Below are 22,728 nucleotides of genomic sequence, written 5' to 3'. Positions count from 1 at the left end.
AACCTGTCGAGCCAGATAAGACGCAGAGTTGATGAGGGAGCATTCCAACAAGAAAAGAACAAATTAATGCTGTAGCTTTAATTGACTTTATGGCTTTAATAGATTCACCAGTGAGTCAATGAGAATTTGACCTATTATTTGACACTGTAGTGTTAATTGACCACTATGACTTTAATTAATTGATTCACAAAGCTCAATGAAGACTTGACCTTTCAAATTTTTTTCTTTATAAAAGCAGCATCCTGCTAGGTAGGACTGGCCTGGAATTCACTATGAAGCCCAGGTTAGATCAATCTACCCTCAAGCTTCTTAAACTTGGTGTGATCCTTCTTTGTCTGTCTATTGAGGGCTGGATTGTAGGCCCATAACAACATATACATACACAACACACAACACACACACAACACACACACACCTTGAACATTTACTTCCTCAGTCATTATTTTTATTACCATCATGATTTCTTAAGGCCTGTCTTATCCTCCTCTGTTGCAGAGTTTGTGATATAAATTCCTCATATTTTCTATTTGTGCAAAAGTACTGGTTTATGGTGTGGTTAGCCACCTGTAATGGTTGGGTAATTCTGATGCTTTTCCTGGTGGTATCTGATCCTCTCCATTCTTAACACAGCAGCTTTCACTTCATTATTGAAGCTATCCACAACATCCTCAAAGAAAATTTTCTTAACTGTGTCAGCCTCTGGTATCCTGCTGTGGGTACTGTGCTACAGTCCTGGGGTTCCTCAATAACCCTAATTTCTCTAAGACATCAACATAACCATGCACAGTTCTAACCAATTAGTTATTGAGATTTTTTTTTTGTATGCTGGAGACTGTGTTAGGAGCCTTACATTTGTTTTTCATTTGATCTTTGCAGCAACCTTTCAATGACAATGATTTTTATCTACATTTTCTAAATGAGCAAGTTGGGTTCAGAGAAAACAGTCAGCTTTCCCAAACCTGTCAGGTGATAAACAGTTATTTAAACTAACATGCCATCTTGGAAGCAATGGAGAATGGGGAAATAGAAGGATCCAGAGGGTCCTAGAAACCTACAAGAAGAACATTATGATGGCTGGATCTGGGCCCAGAGGTCCTGCTCAAATGATGGCACCAGCCAAGGACAATACGTGCAGTAAACTTCAAACCCCTACCCAGATCTAGCCAATGGACAGGACATTCTCCACAGTCGAGTGGAGAGTGGGGTCTGACTTTCACATGAACTCTGGTGTCCCATATTTGACCACATCCCCTGGATGGGGAGGCCTGGTGGCATTCAGAGGAAGGATAGCAGGCTACCAAGAAGATACTTGATACCCTATGAGCATATACAAGGGGAGGAGGTCCCCCTCAGTCATAGTCATAGGGAGAGGAGTAAGGGGAAAATGGGAGGGAGGCAGGAATGGGAGGCTACAAGGGATGGGATAACAATTGAGATGTAATATGAATAAATTACTAAAACATATTTTAAAAACCCAACATGCTTGCTAAATGGAAATAAAATAATGTGAGGATGAAGGCTGAAGCTAATCCAAGCTCTCTCTGTTTGCAGACGCTGACCAGGGAAGTGGGCAGCCCTGACGTGATGTCCTCAGTGAGTGAAGATATTCCATTCCAGAGGAGGTCTACTTGACACATCTGGGAGGCCGCCATCTGAAAGCCTGCCACTCTGTTGGTATAGGGAGTGACAGCTGCATTCTCCTGTGCCTACCGCAAAACCAAAAATGAAGGAGAACTACTGTTTACAAGCTGCCCTGGTGTGCCTGAGCATGCTATACCACAGCCAGGCATTTGCCCTGGAGCGACGAAGCCACCTGCGACCCTCATTCCACGGGCACCATGAGAGGGGCAAGGAGGGACAGGTGCTGCAACGCTCCAAGCGAGGTTGGGTCTGGAACCAGTTCTTTGTGATAGAAGAATACACTGGACCTGACCCTGTGCTTGTGGGCAGGGTAAGGATCCTAACATCCAATATTGATTTGTCTCCATCATCAGTGCAGTAAGACATGCATGGCCATGATTAAAAAAAAAAAAAAAAAAAAAAAAAAAAAAAACAAGGAAAGAGACAGGCAAACTAATAAACAGACAAAATCAAGACACAATAAAGCCAAAACAATCCAACAAAAACTGAGTTAGAAAGCATGAATAATCTGACACCATTAAAAAGACAGCCATAATGTACATAGATCCTTCCAGGCTTGCCTGCCTCATTCATAGCCTTAACCACACTAAGAGTGCTTTTAATGTTCACTTCTTATACAATAAGAACTTCATTTATGATAATTGCTCTGTATCTATCGAAAGAAATACTGCCTCAGTTTATTGAACCATCCTTCAACTTAAGGACTTTCTCTGATTACATTCTAATCACAACTTGCCCGTCCCCACCTTTATGTTCTCATGGTCTCCCTACTACTTTTCATCATGCTCATCTTGTCTGTTTTACACATGCCTGTGTTAACCAGATCGCCCTTGCTACTAACCCCACACACAAGGAAATGAATGAACGTGTGCCATTAGGACAGGGGTGATTTCATGCTTACTGCCTTCAGGTGTGGGTATGCTATAGATCTACTTCTGCTAAGGTTGTGCATGTCTTAAAACCTATCAAAATATAAATGGAGAGAGTCTAAAATGCACTTGGCAAACTGACCTCCTCCCCTTTATAATAAAACACATGACTGTGTTTTAGACAATACTGACAATAGTTATTGAGAGATATGTATATTCATATACACAAATTGAAGCTCCACTATATAGAAGTGGTAGAAAGACAATAAATCAGGTTAAAGCGATACCTGACCCCAAACAGTACAGAAGAAAGGAGGCAGCCATGTAGTTACTTAGGAAAGGGGAAAAAACAGCTATAATGAAGAGGGTAATGAAATTCAACTTAATCATTATAAGTTCATGCCCTTAATGCTTGTGAAAAATACAGACAAGTATCTAATAACTTCTGACCTTAAACTTAGACAGAAATTATTCAATGTAGAGGAAGAAATGTAGGGATTAATGATAGAGATACCCACTTTTGAACTCCAAAGATGCAACATATCTTAGTTGTTTTAGATATGAAAACAGCAGTCCATTTTTTATATCATTGGTTTTATACTCAGAGAATATTCTTGATAATACCAACATAATTACGATTTTGAAACGTTTTTTTTTTGGAAAGGATGTACTAAATAATTTCATTCATGTATACATAAGGTGAAAAAAGCTGTAGAAAAATAGTCTTGATAGGAGGGAAACAGGAAAACAATTGGCCAGGAGAATCCCTAAGCTGAAGAGTTTGCTATGTCCACAGAAAGGAAACGACAGCCCAGAAAAGCAGTTCAATGTAGCTTGAGCCATGTGCAGGGCTGTGCCTGACTTGCTCTGAGAAAATAGCCTTCTGCTTTGTTAGAGTCTCTGTGGGGGACAGTGTTGAGACTTGGAAGTGGCAGGGGAGACAGGATTTAGTGAGTCAGATGCGTTTGTGTCTTTGGCTCTAGCAAATATCATATGTGCTAGAGAGAAGCACATGGGTTAAGAGGGGAAGGGAAGACCTGGCATCATGCTGTGCATGAGTGTGAAAAGGTAGGCTCCTGAAAGGACTCTAGTTGGATGGAGAGTGCGTGAGCGCATGCTTGTGTGCATGCTTGCGTGTGTGCGTGTGCGCACGTGTGTGTGTGCACATACATGCTCGCATTTGGAGCTGGCAAACTCTTCCTTATTGAAATAATGCTAAGTTGGATCCCTTTAAGCAGGCGGGATAGTTGCCTTGTTTTCTAACAACCCTTGAATGGTGACATTCAAGGCTGAATGCTTTAAAATTCCCTGGAAAGGTAGAATATGGCAAAGCAAAAAAGGCTTACAGTTTTCATGTACAAAATTCAGTTTGTGTCATGCTGCGCTGTGCAAAGAGAGAAGCCATCAGTCTTTGGAGTCAGGAACTGGCTGTGCATGCCTCAGCTACTGGACCCTTGATAGCACTTGCTGTGTTTCCAACCTGCTTTTGTGTGGAAGCTAATAAATAGTATTGCCAGTACAATAGATCATCTTTTTTTACAGAGGAAAACGAGGGAGGACATGTCCACTTTTTAAAACTTGGAAGGAGTAAAAATGCGATGAACAGAGTGCCTGCTAAAATTCGTTCTTACCTGGCTGGTTATGAAATACATCTCTATATTTTCTTAGTAATGTGTGATGACCCTTAGAAACTTCAAGTGCCTTGAAATTCATGCTTACATCTTCATTCCTCATGCATGGGACTGAACCTTCAACTTTTGAGAGCTGTGAAGTGTGGAGAAATTATGAACACAGCAACCCAAGGCATGACAGGGAAGGGAACACAAGCCATGAAGAAAATTGCATGAAGACTGGGCAATCCTATTTGTTCACTTAAGTCCATCAAGGAGCTCCATATTTCCCTCCACAGTGGCCAAACTCTTCAGAAAAGTGTCAGCCATCTTTCATAAATATGGTGGACTGTGAGCATGCGTTGGTGGAGCATGCCTTAGTCCTAGCACTCAGAATATAGAGACAGGGAGAGCTTTGTGAGCCCAGCCTGATATACAGAGAGGAGAGAGAGAGAGAGAGTGTGTTCCAGGACAGCTAGGGATACCTGGAGAAACCCTGTCTCAAAACACCAAAAACCAATAATAATAATAATAATAATAATAATAATAATAATAATAATAATAATAATAGTAGTAGTAGTAGTAGTAGTAGTAGTAGTAGTAGTAGTAGTAGTAGTAGTAGTAACAACAATAATAAAGAGTAGATTGTTTTACAGTGATTGTGAAGTAAGGTTTGCTTACCTTTGCTGCATCAGAAAGCCTGGAGCCCACAACCCAAATGCAAGTTGTGCATATACCCCTGAGCTGAAAGTTTTGGTGTTTCCTAAAATATTACAAATAAGTTAGACATATTTTAGGAGATCTAAGTGATACAAATGTTTTAAAAAACAGTACATACATTTTTTCTTGGTGAACATTGAACAAGCCCTGTAGGCCTTGATTTCATAATGGTAGAAATTGTGCTGATAATAATGAAGTGATATTTGTAATAATATTAAAGTTATTGTATTAAATGAAAAGTAGTAACAGTTTTTGTTGTTGTGAATGTAATTTTGATTTTATTTTGCTGAATTTCCATATGCAACAGGTTTATTACATGGATATATTTAAATCTCTTAGTTACTTTTCAATACTCTAAGGTAATAAAAACAGCATTTATATAATGGAGGCTAAGGAACACAGAAATCATGAGGACTTCATCAAGGAGTTTATTGCTGCTGGAAAATCAGTGAGGTCTTTCATAGTGTTGGGTTCTGAAACACAGGGCAGAATTGGGTCAGAGCTGGTAGAAAAGAAGGCTAACAGACAAGAGTGGATTCTGGACCATAGCAAGAATAGACTTAGGCAAAACCAATTTTGTCCCTAGGCCCTCTTGAACATGTGAAAAATCCAAGGAGACTGGAAGTTCTTTCAAGGGACTTAGAGCACCATGTCTATTATCCCACTCCATCATCCTTTATGGTCATAGGCGACTCTTCTCCCAAGGAGATAAGAGCTCCAGATATAGACCCGTAGTACCAGACAGTAGATCTGGGGAAGTCTGATAAGTTGTATTATTTATAGTCACAAAGGACTAGACAACACAAGCTTCTCTCAGAGAGGATCTCTGGGAGAATTACAATAATATCACATGGTGGATGAGGAAGCCCTTTGTGCCTCGATGCTGAAGGCCGCTGAAGTTACCATTAGAGGAAGCTAGAAGAATAATATGTAACCAGTGGCTCTGTATCATGTGAAATTGAGCAAAGAAAGTTTATGAATCTGTGGAGATAAGTTTGAATATGTATAGGCCTGAATAAGTATTCCATAAAGGGAGTCCTAAGAAACTGGGTTAAAAAAAAGAAAAAACCAATGGTCAGAATATTCTCCACAGTTGAGTGGAGAGTGTGATACGACTTTCTCACGTACTCTGGTGCCTCACATTTGACCATGTCCCCTGGAGGGGGAGACCTGGTGGCACTCAGAGGAAGGACAGCAAGTAGCCAAGAAGAGACTTGATACCCTATGAGAATATATAGGGGGACGTAATCCCCCTCAGGAACAGTCATAGGGGAGGGGAATAATGGGAAAATGGGGGGGGGGAGAGGAATGGGAGGATACAAGGGATGGGATAAACATTGAGATGTAACAAGAATAAATTAATAAAAAAAAATTTTAAAAAAATGAATAAAGCTGCTATGAACATAAAAAAAAAAAAAGAAAAAAAGAAAAAAAAAGAAAAAGATGATTTCTAGCTAGAGAAAGTGGTGGTATAGGAATTCAAGCTGAGAGAAAGATACTGCATCCATTCATTCTTACAGATTTTCAAAATAGACACATGCATTTCTTTTAAAATAACTACTGAGGCATTGTACGTGTATATATTTTATATGCATGCCCATCTACATATGGAAGAGGAGAAAGGAACAGCATGAATCTCAAAAGTAAACATTTACTTACATATTAGCTAGCTAATTACCCAGGTTAATGACTTTGGCCGTGATAGTTATCTAAGTCTGCATTTCTCCATTCAGAAAATGATGATGGAAATGACTCTTTTTTGTGATACATGTATGAGCGTGTGTGTATGTGTGTGCACACGGGTGTGTACATTGTGTAAGAATCAGCCTGTGAGTTTTTATTGTGTTCCTCTCGTGAAATTACAAATCCTGTTTTCTGTTTTTCTAGCTTCATTCTGATATTGACTCTGGTGATGGGAACATTAAATACATTCTCTCAGGTGAAGGTGCGGGAACCATTTTTGTGATTGATGACAAATCAGGGAACATTCATGCCACCAAGACGCTGGACAGAGAGGAGAGAGCCCAGTACACACTGATGGCTCAGGCGGTGGACAGGGACACCAATCGACCATTGGAACCTCCTTCGGAATTCATCGTCAAGGTCCAGGACATTAATGACAACCCTCCGGAGTTTCTGCATGAAACCTATCACGCCAATGTGCCTGAGAGGTCCAATGTGGGTGCGTAAGTGGGGGTCTTCTGCTCCACTTCTTTCTGCTGTCTCTGCAGGTCACCAGGCTGCTGCCTGCCCTCCAACTCAAGAACCAGGGCATGTGCTGCATCTTTTGTAGCACATCAACAAGGAACAATTGCCTAGTTTGATTTTTTTCTTTTATTAAAAAATATCTTTTCTTTACATATAATATACCATGATTATAGTTTCCTCTCTATTTACGCCTTCCAGTTCCTCCCCACATCCACTCCCATCCAGGTCCACTCTCTTTCTGTCTCTCAGTAGTAACCAAACAAACTTCTAAGAGACAATAGGAAAATAAAATAAGATAAAACAAAAACTAATATAAAAGAAACAAACAGAAGGGAAAGACCCCAAGGAAAAGGGAATGAAATGGATATAGACACAGAGACTCAGATTTTTGAAGGGTTGTAACAGACTTGAGGTTTTATTTATTTATTTAATTATTTATAATATTTTATTAATTTATTCATATTACATCTCACTTGTTAGCCCATCCCTTGTATCCTCCCATTCCTCCCTCCCTCCCATTCTCCCGTTACTCCCCTCCCCTATGACTGTGACTGAGAGGGAACTCCTCCCCCTGTATATGCTCATAGGGTATCAAGTCTCTTCTTGGTAGCCTGCTGCCTTAACTATGAAGAGTGAAAGGGGGAAGGAACGTGATTCAGCTTAGCCAGTCCCGACGTGTAGTGTTAGCTGTGTGATGTTGTATCAGTTTATATCCTCTCTTCCTCTGCAGAACAGGAGTAACAATTTCTCGTCTTTAAAGAGTGTTGATAATATTTACCCAATCACTAGGGTATTGATGACCAGTAAGTAGCAGCATGGTATTATTTGTTGTGTTGGGCTTTGTGTTAGTTTATTGTGCGCACACACCCCAGTGTGCTTAACTTGGTGTGATTAAATTTTCCAAAGCAGACAATCCAGTTGTTCCTGTATAAATGAGAAACGGAAGCATGAACAGCTTAACTAATTTAGCCAGGGTCACTTGTGGTATAAGTTTAGCCAGCATGCATATGAAACTAGCATCCTCTTGTGATTCTAGACATATTGGACTCAATTACAGCTCTACAAGTAGCTGTGTCCTAGGTATCACTTCCACTTGAATTTCCAGAATGGGGTCTTTTGAGTCAGTCTGATCCATTGATCCATTAAGCTTGACTTAATCCAAAGACCATCGGGGATGGATTGTTTATTTTTACAAATGAGAAAAACAAGCACTAAATATGAGGATTACCTTACTCAAGAGAGTCAGCTATAATTAGAGCTCTGAGGGCCTTCCATTCTGTGTGTGGAACCTCTTGTGTCAGAAATGTCATTGCCCTCCATGTAAGCTAAGGTCTTCTTTTTAAACAATTTTATTTAAGTAATTTATTTGTATTACATCTAATTTGCTATCTTCTCGTTCTTCCTCCCTCCCTCTTTCATCCTGTTCCCCTCCACTAGGTCTGTGACAGAAGGGGACCTAGTCCCCCACTATAAGATCACAGCCTATTCTTTTACTGAGAATAAGCCAGGCTCAGCCATCTCTTCCCTCCTTCCTTTCCTTTTTTCTTGTCTTGTCCTTTGACCTCTGTATCATTTTATATGAATTCTAATGAGGATCAAAAAAGGATTGAAAAAGAAGCAGGAGTGGCTAGGCATCAAAACTGATAGCCAGGGGGACATTGTCTCTTCAGAGGACATTAGTGCCTAGGGCAGTGCTCAGTCTTTCTACTGCACCAATGAAACTGCTGTCTCTGTTGTCAAACAGCAATGTGAGCCTCAGCCCCTTCGTATACCTTCCTAAGTTCTCAATTTGTCAACTACAAAATCAGGATAATATTTACTGATGAGGGTTAATTAAATATGTGAAGTAGAAAGATTTGAAAACTGCTTAGCAAAACTTTTAGAATTAAATTAAATGGCAAAGATTAATCACTTTGTTGGAAGTTCCATGAAGTCTTTCTCTTTTATAATCTCTATTTTCCAGAATAGTCCGTGGCTTGGAGGGAAGAGCTCACAAAAGACAGTAGGTACAAAAAACAGACTTTGAAGGGAGTATTTGGAAGAGTGAACATTTTCTTGCGTTTCTCTTGGAAGCACAGAAAGCTCTATGGTGTTGGAGATAACTACCTACATGTTAGCTATATAATCAGGTTCTGTACCTACCAGGAGGAAGCCTGCCTCTGCTGATAATGTCAAGGGAGGAATGTGGCCTTAATTCCTGCTGGATCTGGATTAGACTCCTGACTCTGACATTAAACATGGGAAATAGGTTTTAAAATGTCATATTTCTCACACCAAATCTTCCTCAAGTGAAATGGGTGCAAAAATGTCCAGCAGAGGAATGTTGGAGCTTTACATGGAGTTTGCTCCAAACAGTGCCTGGCACTGATATACTGGACAATTGCTTCTTTCTTCCTTCCTTTCTGTGTGCTCTCTCTCTCTCTCTGTCTCTCTGTCTCTCTGTCTCTCTGTCTCTGTCTCTCTCTGTCTCTCTCTCTCTTCTCTGTCTGAAGATCAACACGACAACATGACATGTCCCGGATACTCACAGTCACAGTGGAGATTTTAAAGAAAAAAATGCTATGCCATTTCTTTATTTCTTGATTTCCCCTTCTTCTGACCCCACTGAGCATTCACTGATGGTTTCTGTGACATAGATACCAGACCCAACAGAGAAGGAAAAAAGTAATTTTCGTGACAGTAGGGAACAGCATTCTATATATTTATAGCCACAAATTAATTAAAATTTAGTGTTAGCAGCAATTGTATTGCATTCAAAACAACAATAAAATGATATATTTATTGTTATAGATGGGAGAGTGTACTCTATCCTTTCATAAAAGCAATTCTTCATTAATTATCATTTATTACACTCTCTGGGAAAGTTCTTATTTAATTATCTGATGCACTGATTTTTTTTCCATCACACGGTTCTAAGAATGTTTGATGAGGATGCTCATGTTCTTATTTTAACTACCAAGTCGAGCAGGAAGCACTGTGGATACAGAAAGTTTAGTTGTAGTCTATGAGGACTGAACGGAAGGGGAGAACTAGAAAAGGAAGAAAGGAACGGAGGGGAGTGTTTGGCACTTGAGCTGTAGTAAAATAAGGCCACATTGCCTCATTGTGGGCTTTTCTTCAGGACTTAATTTTCAATAAAATTCTGTAAACAGCAGTGAAACTTAAAAACATTTAATGGGTCTTGCTAATTGCTGTTTTTCCCTTTTTAGGAACATCAGTAATCCAAGTGACAGCGTCCGATGCGGATGATCCCACTTATGGAAACAGTGCTAAGTTAGTGTATAGTATCCTTGAAGGACAACCCTACTTCTCAGTGGAGGCCCAAACAGGTAAAGTGGATTACATTGTCACTGTGAGTCGTGCCATACACTTTGGAGGGTTAGTACGAGGGCCAGACAGCCTATGCATGTGCTGGGCATATAACTTAATGGGGTAATACACATTGATTAGCATGTCAACTCGTAATAATAAACATTGAAATACTCAACTGATAAATTGGAAATATCCAAGTTGTGGGTCCATATTAAAAGGGCCCAAGACTGTTATAAAGCACTGTTAGATTTCAAAGCATCTTGGAGGTCCACTAGGTAAGCCAGAAGTGTCAGGAGTAACTGTGGATGTTCATGCTGCAGAAGGATTCAGCCCATTTCCAATCTCTCCTGCTGTGAACAGAGGCTTCCAATGGGTGCTATAAAATATAGAGCAGACCAGTAAAGTGAGCCAGTACAGAACAGAAACTAAAACAATGTTTTGCTTCATTTATACCAAAATTGATTATCAACAAGAACAAACACTATGAAACTGCTCTTCCACAGTATTATAACACGGATCTCTTCTTTCCCCCATAACATATTATGTAGTTTTAAAAGAAGTTTTCATGCAATTAGCAACATTTTTATAGTTCCCTAATTTGATACTTTTTCATTTGCTCGATTAACTCCCACCTACCTATGTTTTAATGCATTTTTCACCACCTTGCTCCAAACAACAGCTTGTGGAGTTATTGCCTATGTTTTTATAGAGATCCTTAGTTTTTCAGTTAAATCAAGGATAAATGCGGGGATTCATTTAGAGTTTTATAAATATTAAAATCTCTAGTTTTCTTTGCTCAGGGAACTAAGGCTAGTGACTACCAATTGACATCCATGAAAATATCTAACAATAAGGAAAGTGAGTCCCAGGAATTGCAAAGAATCATGTCAACACTGGGGCTTGGGAAAGCATAACAAAGACCTATACTTCCTCTTTGTCTTTCTTATTTATATTAACTTATTCACTGAGGTTGAAAACTTCCATATGATCCCTAGAGATGTAAGTAAGCATATTTTCAAGCAAATCATGTTTCAGTGAACAGAGATCAAGAATAATTAAATCATTAATTTATCCTATTTGTCAGTGACAGGTGGTTGCAGAATGAATCTTTACACAGGTTTTGCACATCTTTCTAACTTATCAGTTATTAATATTAGCATTTTAATATATTGCATAAGGTCTATAGGTCCTCTGTAAACTTAGTATAGGCTGTAGAGATATTTTTAATAGTTGCACATAGCACTAAAGTCTAGCTTTTTGGTAGAATTCCAGATGTACAGTTTCAATCATGGCTAGGCATACAATAGGCACTTGTCATTTTAGTCTTCAGGATGCTTGTATCTGAGAAGAAAGACATTGTCACCTGCATGCATAGTGACAGACAAGTGCCCTGGAGGGGGAGACCTGGTGGCACTCAGAGGAAGGACAGCAGGTAGCCAAGAAGAGACTTGATACCCTATGAGAATATATAGGGGGAGGTGATCCCCCTCAGGAACAGTCATAGGGGAGGGGAATAATGGAAAAATGGGGGGGGGATGGGAGGATACAAGGGATGGGATAAACATTGAGATGTAACAAGAATAAATTAATAAAAAAAATTTAAAAAAAAACGGATTAATGCTGTGTAAGCACTTCTATTATTTGCTTGAAAATGCAGAGATGCTTTGGGCCTGACTGGTTTCTGTTACAATTGTCTGTTAACTATTTTTGTGTAGCTTTAGGCCCCCAGGATGTAAAATATTTTCTTGTGGAAATGTTGTCATAAAAGAATATCTGTAATGTTTTTTATTGCTCACTTCCCAGGTATCATCAGAACAGCCCTTCCCAATATGGACAGAGAGGCCAAGGAGGAGTACCATGTGGTGATCCAGGCCAAGGACATGGGTGGACACATGGGCGGACTCTCAGGGACAACCAAAGTAACGATCACACTGACTGACGTTAATGACAACCCACCAAAGTTTCCACAGAGTAAGCAGCTGTTGACTCCTGCCAACGAGATCCTCATCTTTTCATTTGCTCCTAATTTACTCAGCTTTCAAAAGGAAGAGTCTAGAAAACCAAGAGCCATTTTCATCAGTCTTGCAAAAGACTAAAACAAATAACAATTTACTTGCAAACACATAAAAATATGTTAACTGACATTTCAAACAATAATAAGTAAGGAAGGCATTAAAAGCTGCATAACTCTAAAGACAGACAAACCTGTGTTTTGAGGTATTTTACCTACTAGGTATTACTCATAAAAGGAAGGAACCAATTAACCTTTTCCTGTCCAGTTCTTCTTCATTACTATCTTGGATGCTAACCTACTTTAATCTGTTATTTATTGTTCTATAACAAGTTGTGCCAAATCTTGGTGATTTAAAACAATAATCATTTACTTGGGTCTTGACTTTTCAATTTGTGCAGAGCTTAGGGGAATTAGCTGCTCTATTTTCACTCCAGCATCAGATGGGTACAATTCTTCTGTGGCAGAAAAACTTACTTCTAAGATTACTTGCAAGGGTGGCAAACTGAGATGGATTTGTGTTTTCTGTGGCTGAGTTCTGATCACAAAAACTCCAAGACCACAGGCACCAACTGTGTTGCCTTTTATGAACTGATTTCAGACGTCATCTGGTTTCTCTCACTGTAGCCATAAGGCTGCCAAAATTTAAGGGAAGTCCATCCAGAGCTGAGTTTGCTATGCAAGGACCGTAAAATAATGTTGAAGAGTCCTATAGGATGAGAAAGGTTCTTGTTTACTTTTAAAAGATGACATCTTAGATTCTAATTTAAATATAATTGTTATTATTTGGATTAATTCAGCTAGCACTAATTCATGTATCATGTGAAAAATTGGCAATGATTGTTCAGCCATTATTTGTATGAAATTTATATAATTATTGAGGGAATATAAAAGGACTAAAGAGTTGGCTTGGCAGGAAGGAGTATATCCTGCCTTTTCAGAAGACCATAGTTAGGTTCTCAGAACCAATGGTGGTGGCTCCCAACAGCCTGAAGCTTAGCTCCAGGAGGATCTATCGCCCTCTTCTGGTCTTTGCCGCACCTACACTCCTGTGCACATAACCACATAACCACAGACATAAACATACCTGAATATATGATAAATCTTTAAAATTTGTATTATTTTAAATAATGTGTTTATGCAAGTGCCTATGTGTGAGTATGTGTACCTCTGTGCAGGTGCCCACAGAAGCCAGAGCCCTGAGATTTCTCTGGAGCTGTAGTTATATGTGTTTGTGAGCTGCCTATCTTGAGTGCTAGGAACTTAACGGTCTGCAGGAACAGAAACATAAGCTTTTAACAACAATAAGAAAGAAATCAACCAAAAGGAATGCCATTAAGTGTGGCAATTAATGAGTCATCTAGTTATTCAGAGGAATCTAAAGGTAACGGTATACAACATGGAGATATCAAAGTAGAGGCTCGTGGGACACATATTAGCTCTCTCCCCAATACTAAATAAAACAACTTGTTAGAGAAAATGGTATTGAAACACTGCTGCTGATCGCACCATCCTTTAATTATTGGTTATCAATATTATGAATTCTATCTAGAGCCTACATTTTATAGATAACATTCACTTCTAGGGAAAGTGTAATGAGAGGTCTAAACAATATAGAAAGCCACACTTTAACACAATATGTGTGTGTGCAAAGGTGAATACAAATTTATAACATAATCATAATGACTCTGAGGTTTCTAGTAATGGGGAAACCGTCACAGTGACAGAATCCTTCTCATTAAAGCCTCTTCCTGAAAATGGCTTGAGGTCAGTGGCCAACACACACATCAGGCAGCACACACGTAGTCTTCAGCTACGGAGAATCTGAGATTCTTTCTGGCCTCTACAGATACCCCTGAATACTTGCTGTACATTCAATGAGACACATCCACATCCACGTAAACAACATTAAGAAATAAACAAGCAAAAGGAAGGCCGTTAAGTACAATAATTAATGAGTCATCTTGTTATGCAAAGGAATCCAAAGGTAACAGTTACAAAGTGAACATATCAAAGTAGAGGTCCATGGGACACATGTTAGCTCTGGAAGACTCCAAAAGAGACGGAGGAACCTTGTTCTTCCTGGTCAAATTGAAATGTAAGCATCTTTGATAAGATTGAAGCTCATACAATATTGTAAAAGTGCATATTTCTGGACAATGTTCAATTGTTCAGTATGCCAGAAGGAATGGGGCAGGCAGAATTATTCATGGGTGACCATGAATGCCCTTTCTTATAAGGAATCATATAGAAATTTATGTCACCATTGTTTCACTTTTAGTGTTTTCAGTGCAATGGCTTGAATGGAATTTGGAGAAAAATAACATTTTAAGCAGATCTTCTAAACCTTGTTATTCATTGGTAATTTTTTCCAAAACACATTCTCACTGTGCCTTTTATGCGAAGGGAATGCAAGACTAAGTATAAAATGGGCACAATATAAGCACAAAAGAAACAAAAGAAGTGCAACAAATGGAAACTGTGAGGGAGAAAATGAAGAGAACAGGGGATCCAGCCAATGCCACTGGGCTGAGCACCGGAGGATAGGATTCTCCCACTCTATAGTGTGTCTTACACAGATTGCTCTTAACGCGTATCATGTGATGGTGCTAGAGCTCACTCCTCTGCTGAAAGCTGTCCAGTGGTTTCCTTAAATGAAACGCAACACATTGCTTACTTTCTGCAATGCCCTTTTCCATGCCACCTACCTGCTAGTATTCTTGTAACCGAAGTCCCACTTTCACTGTTGCTCTTGCTATCCTGTTCATTTTCAGAAACTTCTCACCTGAGGCTCTCTGACATTTGTGTTTCCTGGCACTATGAAACTTATTCTGCACATAAACACACACTTATCTTGTTCAGTTCCTTTGGAACTTGGAAGAAATTAGTCCAGGTCTCCTTCTCATCCACATATACTCAAAACAATGATATGTGTCCACTCACATACATCTACATAGAAAAACATATCTCTCACACTCCGTTATACACACTCAGGCATATACATCATAGTCACATATGTAATTTCATACCCACTTGTGAAACTTATACACTGCTTCACACACACAGACATACACACACACAAACACACACACATTCATTACACTTAATCCCTTACCATACAATATTTCTTAGCCATCGTGTACATAAATATGTTCTCTTTTCTCTCTCTTATGCCTCTGTTAGGAATCAGAACTCTCTTCTTATTGATGAGTTTTTGAGCTAAAAGAGTGTGTGGCATCACTTACATTCCCAATAAATATAAATATGTGCATGGAACCATCAGCATTTCAGATTAATATACATATATAGAGAACAGACAGTCTAAAGGCCTCCGGAAAATTCCATGCTTGGCCTAGTAGAAGGATGCAGAGTAAAATAAGAGACAAATATAGTGCTCTTAGGTTTTTAAACCGAGGGGCAATTCTACATTTCTGTTTTTGTTCCTCCTGGAGCAACTAGCAGTAGTACAGTGCAGCCTTGGAATTAGTTTGGGGGATATCCTGAAAAGGAAAAAGGGGGGCTCAGAGGTTCCAATATGTGGAGTCTTGTATAGTTTTCATCACTCCTTTCTGTTCTCTCATGTAGCAGATGACCCCGTTATTTCTCCCCCCAGCACCCAAATATTGTTTTATCATCCTTTATGGAACACATTCTTCCAGCAAACAAGCTATACGGACTCCTCTTCCCACCCACCCCCTTCTCTTCTGTGTTCTACCAATAGAAAGTTCAATTTTAAACCCTTTGAGAAATTTACTAGGACCCGATGAAATCTGAAGTCTTTCAGCTGCCAAATAAGAAGGAAAATAAAAGTAGATGTCTTCTTCTTCTTCTTTCAGGCGTGTACCAGATGTCTGTTTCGGAAGCAGCTGTCCCGGGGGAGGAAGTAGGAAGAGTGAAGGCTAAAGACCCAGACATTGGAGAAAATGGCTTAGTCACATACAATATTGTTGATGGAGATGGCATAGAACTGTTTGAAATCACAACAGACTACGAAACACAGGAAGGTGTGGTGAAGCTGAAAAAGGTAGGTTAGAGGATTCAGACATGTCAGTCAGGTGATCTGTGTTACCCAGGAAGCCTGAAGGAGACAGGGGACTGATGGGTAAGAAATGCGCCTATGAAAGACTGAGGGATGATTTTATCAATTTGCGGCCAATGTTTGAAGTCTGGGGTGATAATAGACGTCTTTTTCATACTAATACTGCAGATGGTACTAGCCAAAGAGAAGATTATACCTGTTTGAAGTTCCTGGCTTGTTCTCCTGTGTTTTGACAAAATTATTGGGTGAGAGAAATGACAACTTGATAAATGTGGGTTTTGGAAAAGCAACTCTAATTTTCTTGAGGTCTGTCAGATTAACTTAGCTAATACAGAATGTACAGTGGTTTTATTTCCAACATCCATAGTTCATGCCACTGTGGGATATCATGTGGAAATTTAACTATTCTCCCTTTTACTTTCCTTTCAAATCTGAACTTGAAGTAACAGTAATGATTCATCCTCCTTATTCATTGAAACATTAATCAGAAACAAAACATATCCTTGTATGAATTTATTATACGTATGAGCTTATTGTTTTTGTTATTTTTTTTTTCCTTTCTTTGGTTTTATGAAAAAGTAACTTCATATTTACTCAGTACTGACAATTGGACAGTGAGTGGACCACCTCTCACTCATTTTTAATATGGGAAAGTCATATGAAATAGATTGTTCCAGTGATCACTAATTCCTCAATTTAATTTTGAACTTGAGACTCATAGACTCAGTCACTATCACATAGACAAATTTGGAATTAAAATATAGATGATATAGGAGGTATGTCTCTCTTAAGACATTTTGGAAGCAGCTGAGCTGGAAAGTCAGATAAGACTGCCTTTAAGGTGAAGAAACAATTACCGTACATTCTAAAGCAGTTCCTTTCTGATTTACCACTTGAGAAATCAACACCTCTCCATCATCACAGGGTATGGACCATTAAATATGAATTGGTTGAAGGGATTACCTTGGTTTTAATCAAGCATTCATTTTCTACTTGGTTTTATAGTATGAATATTATTAAGCTTCTTGGTGTGATAGAAAAGATTGGATTGAACATTGAGAAAAAAAATTAAACTGAAGAATCAATAAAGGAGCTAGTAGCTGTGGCCCTGGGAGGCATTTTTTTTTTTTCAGGAGGGAGAGCATGGGTGGCTGGCCACTCACTGTGGTGCAAAGCATATTGGGTGGGCAAAACATTTATGGTACATAGAACTAAGGAAAGGTATGTGACTGTACTGAGAAAACAATGAGATCTCAGGTGGAAGTTGAGGTAAGGCTCAGATACTTGCAAAGGTCTCCACTCCTGACTAGGAGTTTCATGACCAAAGATGTCTAATTATCAGCCACAAGAGGATGGAGAGCTGTTCTTTCTGGTGTCTCTTTTGAAAAAGTAGCTTTGTGAACTGTGTGTGGCTGTCAACTTTTTCCACTAATTAATATTACTACCCCTTCCACACGACACTGACACGTGAATGTTGACATCAGCGATTCCTGCCGCCTGTCCTTTGCTGCTCAAGTAATTGAGGAGTTGATTATGCAAATACTGTCACCTGATTCCACTGTTTTCAGGGCATAAACACATACTGTTCTCTAAAATCCTGAAACATTTAAATCACACCCATGAAACTCATACATGGCAAATGAGCTCCTTGCATATGATTAATTTGTGCACTTTCCCCCAATTCACTGTTTATTACAGGGAGCGGGATAAGCTTTTTACAAAGCACTGACATTTAAATTTAAGACAATGTAGGCTGTTATTTAATTTGGAAGAGAAGATTTGCCTTAACTCATACCACAAAGTTCCAAATGCCCAACAGGAAAAAGCAATTAAATGTGAAAATGGTAGACTAAAATTATGGGTTCTTTTGGAAGACATTATGGGCAATCTAATAATATAAAGGCATGTGGAGAGATCATATAGAAATCTTTTTGTATCTTAAAGAATTTCTTTAATGTGACATTTTCATTCACTTTTTGATTCACTTGTTTATTTTCTCCTGAGTTAATCAGTTATAATTATTTGGCAAGCAGGCTTTGGTGAAAGCTGGGAATCAAACAAGAGATAGAGTGCTAGTCACAGGGAGTCACAAACTAACAGGAGATTTTTGCAGAAAGCTGGTAATGATGGGAGAACTTTCTGCAGTCTCGACAGTACTGATGTTTCAGGCTTCATAAGTCTTGGTTGTAGAGGAATGTTCTATACAATGTGAGCTCATAGCAGAACATTCTTCATGAATAGGCTAGCAGACACACACTGTCCCTCACTTTACTGTTATGGTAATGGTTAAAAAATACTGCTCTAATTTTTATCAAACACCTCTGGAATGGCTGAAGTTGAAAACTCGACAATCGGAAAATGTGTGAGAGCAGCCCTAGTCTCCAGAAATCGCTTCCAAGAGGATTGTATGCTGACTTGATTCCTCACAGCTGAGCAGCACTTTCCCTAACTGACAAGGAGAAAAGAGGGCAGAAACCAGGCTTGGGAAAGACTTGTTTCAGTGAGAACAGGGCACAATGAAGAGAGTGCAAGTCATTCACTCCTTAGAGTGGAAACACACAGTAGGACCAGTTGAAAAACTGTTGCTGGGGTGGAAAAGAGAGGTTTCAAAAGCTGAGGAAGGCATAACATTAAGTGACAAGAAGTGCCAGGGACCTTGAGGACTTAGGGAGCTGCCTCCAGTCATGTTTCGAAAGAAAAGAATATACTTTAGATAAATTCCTAAATGTTATCTACTCAACGGTCTTGCTGCCCATACAGTCAAAATAGCTAATGTATAAGACCATATGGGACAGCCATTCCTTAGGTAGCTGAAATACTTAACAGATTTATTTTCAAAAAATACTTTCCAAAGTAGTGTTTGTAGATAGACCTCTGAGCCAGGTTCAGAGTTTCAGGGCAAAGAAAACAAAAATAGTGTTCTAAGTATATATGACCACTCTATGTGCAGTTATGTGCTGCCGAACAATGTAAAATACAGATTAGCTTCTACGTGGTTTGGCATCTGTCAGGAAGAAAACCCCAACCATCTGTCTATTGCGGTACCCTCAGCCAGGTAGAAATCCTACCCACTGTAAACAAATGCATGCACAGCTTCTGAGCTCTTTATTTTAAACCAAATAAACTTGCGAGGTAGTGTGAGAACAGCAATAGAAGACACCTAAAGCATTCTTTCTTTTAATCAAACAATGTTATTTCTATTTTATTTGGTCTCTGAAGCTGTACACATTTTGCTTGCTTCCAGTCCTAGGGTGATCTGATTTGTTAACTTAATGTCACATCATAAACACTTTACATGCTGTTATATAACACACATAATCATTTTTAATGACTACATTACATCCCATCCTATCGATGGACCATGATTTCCTTAATAAAATCTCACAGTTGGATTTGCTGTTCTATGTGTACATTTCGCCCAGATTAGATATAACCTTCTATTACACATAACAAATATTATGCATTTTCAATATTGTTTGTTTGCATTTCTGTTGAATGAATCCCTCAGGGGGGATTTTCTGAGGTGAGGATTAGTATGCTGGGGTGGGCATTAAGGTTTTTATGGCTTATGCAGTGTGTCGCCTCATTTAGTTTTATTTCAACTATTCATAACATGGGTATAAATGTCCACATGGGGAACCACCTCAAATCCTGTTTGGAAGGATAAGGGGAATTTATTGTAAATAAATGCTAAAATGTTATTCGGGCACCAGCCCTGCCTTTCATTCAGTAAAATGATTGATGCACGTGACTACATGATGCAGTCCATCCTGGTTACAGTGAGGTAAAGATCAACAAGGCTCAGTGGGTTCATTAGCAGTGAAGGGGAGCTCTGAGACCACACACAGCTGTTCAGGGCAATGAGGCTGGGATCACTTCCAGAGTACTTCCCAGGGTCTCACTACTGTGGGAAAAGATGCTCCATAGAAACCTTTGCAAATATCTGGAGATCTTAGCATGGAGAGATCTGGATACAGCCAGCCAGTTAAGACTATAGTATGACTGTGAAACCTGACACAAAGAGGGCTTTCTTCTACTGAATGGTGACAAATATCTGAGTTGTTAGGCATATGCCTTCATCAAGTTCAAAAGGCTTTGCTCTGGGAATATGAGCCTCTTCTGATTACAAATCACCCAGTCACAGAATTATCATATTCCAATGCATGATTCAGTCGAGACATTACAGAGATTTCTGAGAAACTGCAGCAGCCTTATAATGCAAATCTATAACTATCATTCATTTCTGCCTCTCAGCAATACGTCCAAGAGTCTAGGGGTTTCTGGGACCCACCAGGGAAGGTAAAATGATGGAAAATTAGAGGATAGGCTTAGCCGTAGTAAAAAGGTATGGTCCATGATGACAGGGAGATGAAGATAGGAGGTAACAGAGTAAACGATGCTGAATACGCTTAAACTTTCTGAAATGATGATGGTCTTGGGTCTGAAGAAACAAAGAACTAGGTCGGTCCTAAGCCTGTGGTTGTATATCTATTCTGAATAAGTATTTGCTAGGCAAATGACAACTGCACAGACGGTGGATGCAAGCCTAAAAAAAAAATCAAAATTATTCCAAAAATTTGTTAGTTCTGCCTCATTGAAATATTGCTTTGGAAGTGGTTTCTTAGGTGTTGGGGCTCAATAGAATTTGGTTTTCACCCTTTTCTAACTCTCTGTATTGCTTATCCAGAAGTAAATGGTACTTATCATCAGCCTTCCTGTCATTGTGTCCATTCAAATGTCACCTCTGAGTGGCATTCTGCTTATACTTGTTATTCTATAAATGGACCAAGTTTTCATATATATATTTCCTGACCAAAAGGAAGAGAAGTGCCTTCACTGTTAATACTTTACCCTAAGAGAAGGTAACCTAATAATTAGTGCACGCAGAACAAAGTTATGGCATTCCATTTTAGCTGGAAAGCTGTGAACTTATATCAAAATGAGGACCAGGAAACACAAGAAGAGCATGTTAAAAATATTAGCACAATTCAGAAATGTCCAAGATTCATGATTTTGGAAAGGCGAAATTATGTAAATAAGTGAGTAGGACTTAAGAGATTGCTCAGTGGTTAGAGCCCTTGATGCATAAACAGTATACATAAAGACAGGCTTTCAGATACCCCAAACTTATTTTTAAAAATGGGTTAGTGGAGCAGTCTGCTTGTGATTATACTGCCCTAAAGGTGCAGACCTGGGATCCTTGGAGCAAGCCGGCTAGCTCCGTTAGTTACTGTATAGTATAAAGGAGCTCTGAGTTCACTTGAGAGGCCTTGTGTGAGTGCATGTCCACATATAAAGTGGAGAAAGATTGAGGGAGACTCTCTGTAAGTCTGAAAGACATGCACACAGATATACATATGAAAAGGGCAGGGGCGAGTAAATCAACATTATCTAACAGCCCACCTACCAAAATCTGTCCATAAACTATGATAAATAGTCCTACGAATGTGCTGGTAAGGTTGTCATCTTGGGAAACACAATCTATTCAAAACTAAACAAAAGAAGTGAAGTCATTAGTATTATGAAGCTAAAACATGTGGGTTCATGCAGCAGGCAGTGTGGGGGTAGTTGCTAAATAGAACACACCTGTGTCTTTGAGGCTAAGACATAATGGATACTTTGATTTTCATATTTGTAGCACTTCTCAGAGTGGGTACGAAATAAATGTTAACTCCCTTCTTGGTGTCTGTAGAGAGTGCAGTTGGCTTTATGTGTAGTGGCACCTTTGTGTTTGCCATATTCCTTGTGTTGTGTACAACCTCATATTTCAATAACGGGTTGTTCTTATTTTCTGACTTCATGACTTATATTATTGACTATTGAATTGGCATAGATTTTTCTCTCCTTGAGAAACAGTTTGCTTCACCCAGTGAACCAATCAGGTCTTTATTTTCCATTATTCTTTCAAGGAACTGGTTGTCAATCTTCTTTTTATTCCTACCAGCCTGTAGATTTTGAAACCAAAAGAGCTTACAGCTTGAAGGTAGAGGCGGCCAATGTACACATTGATCCAAAGTTCATCAGCAATGGACCTTTCAAGGACACTGTGACTGTCAAGATTGCAGTAGAAGATGCTGATGAGCCTCCCATGTTCTTGGCCCCAAGTTACATCCATGAAGTTCAAGAAAATGCAGCTGCTGGCACTGTGGTTGGGAGAGTACATGCCAAAGACCCGGATGCTGCCAACAGTCCAATAAGGTACATGTGCGTTTGCCTTAAGAACTCACATGGGAAACTTTAGAGACAGGAAGTTTGGAAAGAGCCTAACAGGAACCATAGCCTTCCATTTCAAAACATATCCAGATACAATAGATTTTA

The 22,728-nt window shown here is 39.2% G+C and overlaps 1 protein-coding gene across 1 annotated transcript in view; it reads left to right on the top strand.

The window, feature by feature from the left end:
* Cdh11 (cadherin 11) overlaps nucleotides 1-22,728 on the top strand; it is a 105,799-nt gene that overhangs the window by 54,189 nt on the left and 28,882 nt on the right. The window contains exons 2-7 of the mRNA XM_051169144.1: nucleotides 1,552-1,951; nucleotides 6,728-7,022; nucleotides 10,258-10,377; nucleotides 12,164-12,331; nucleotides 16,208-16,395; nucleotides 22,355-22,608. Coding sequence (XP_051025101.1) covers nucleotides 1,724-1,951; nucleotides 6,728-7,022; nucleotides 10,258-10,377; nucleotides 12,164-12,331; nucleotides 16,208-16,395; nucleotides 22,355-22,608 — 1,253 coding nt within the window. The 5' untranslated portion in view covers nucleotides 1,552-1,723. The remainder of the gene's footprint in view (nucleotides 1-1,551; nucleotides 1,952-6,727; nucleotides 7,023-10,257; nucleotides 10,378-12,163; nucleotides 12,332-16,207; nucleotides 16,396-22,354; nucleotides 22,609-22,728) is intronic.

This window comes from Acomys russatus, chromosome 26 (genome assembly GCF_903995435.1).
Source record: "Acomys russatus chromosome 26, mAcoRus1.1, whole genome shotgun sequence".
NCBI lineage: Eukaryota > Metazoa > Chordata > Mammalia > Rodentia > Muridae > Acomys > Acomys russatus.
This window is presented reverse-complemented; position numbering and strand designations above follow the sequence as displayed.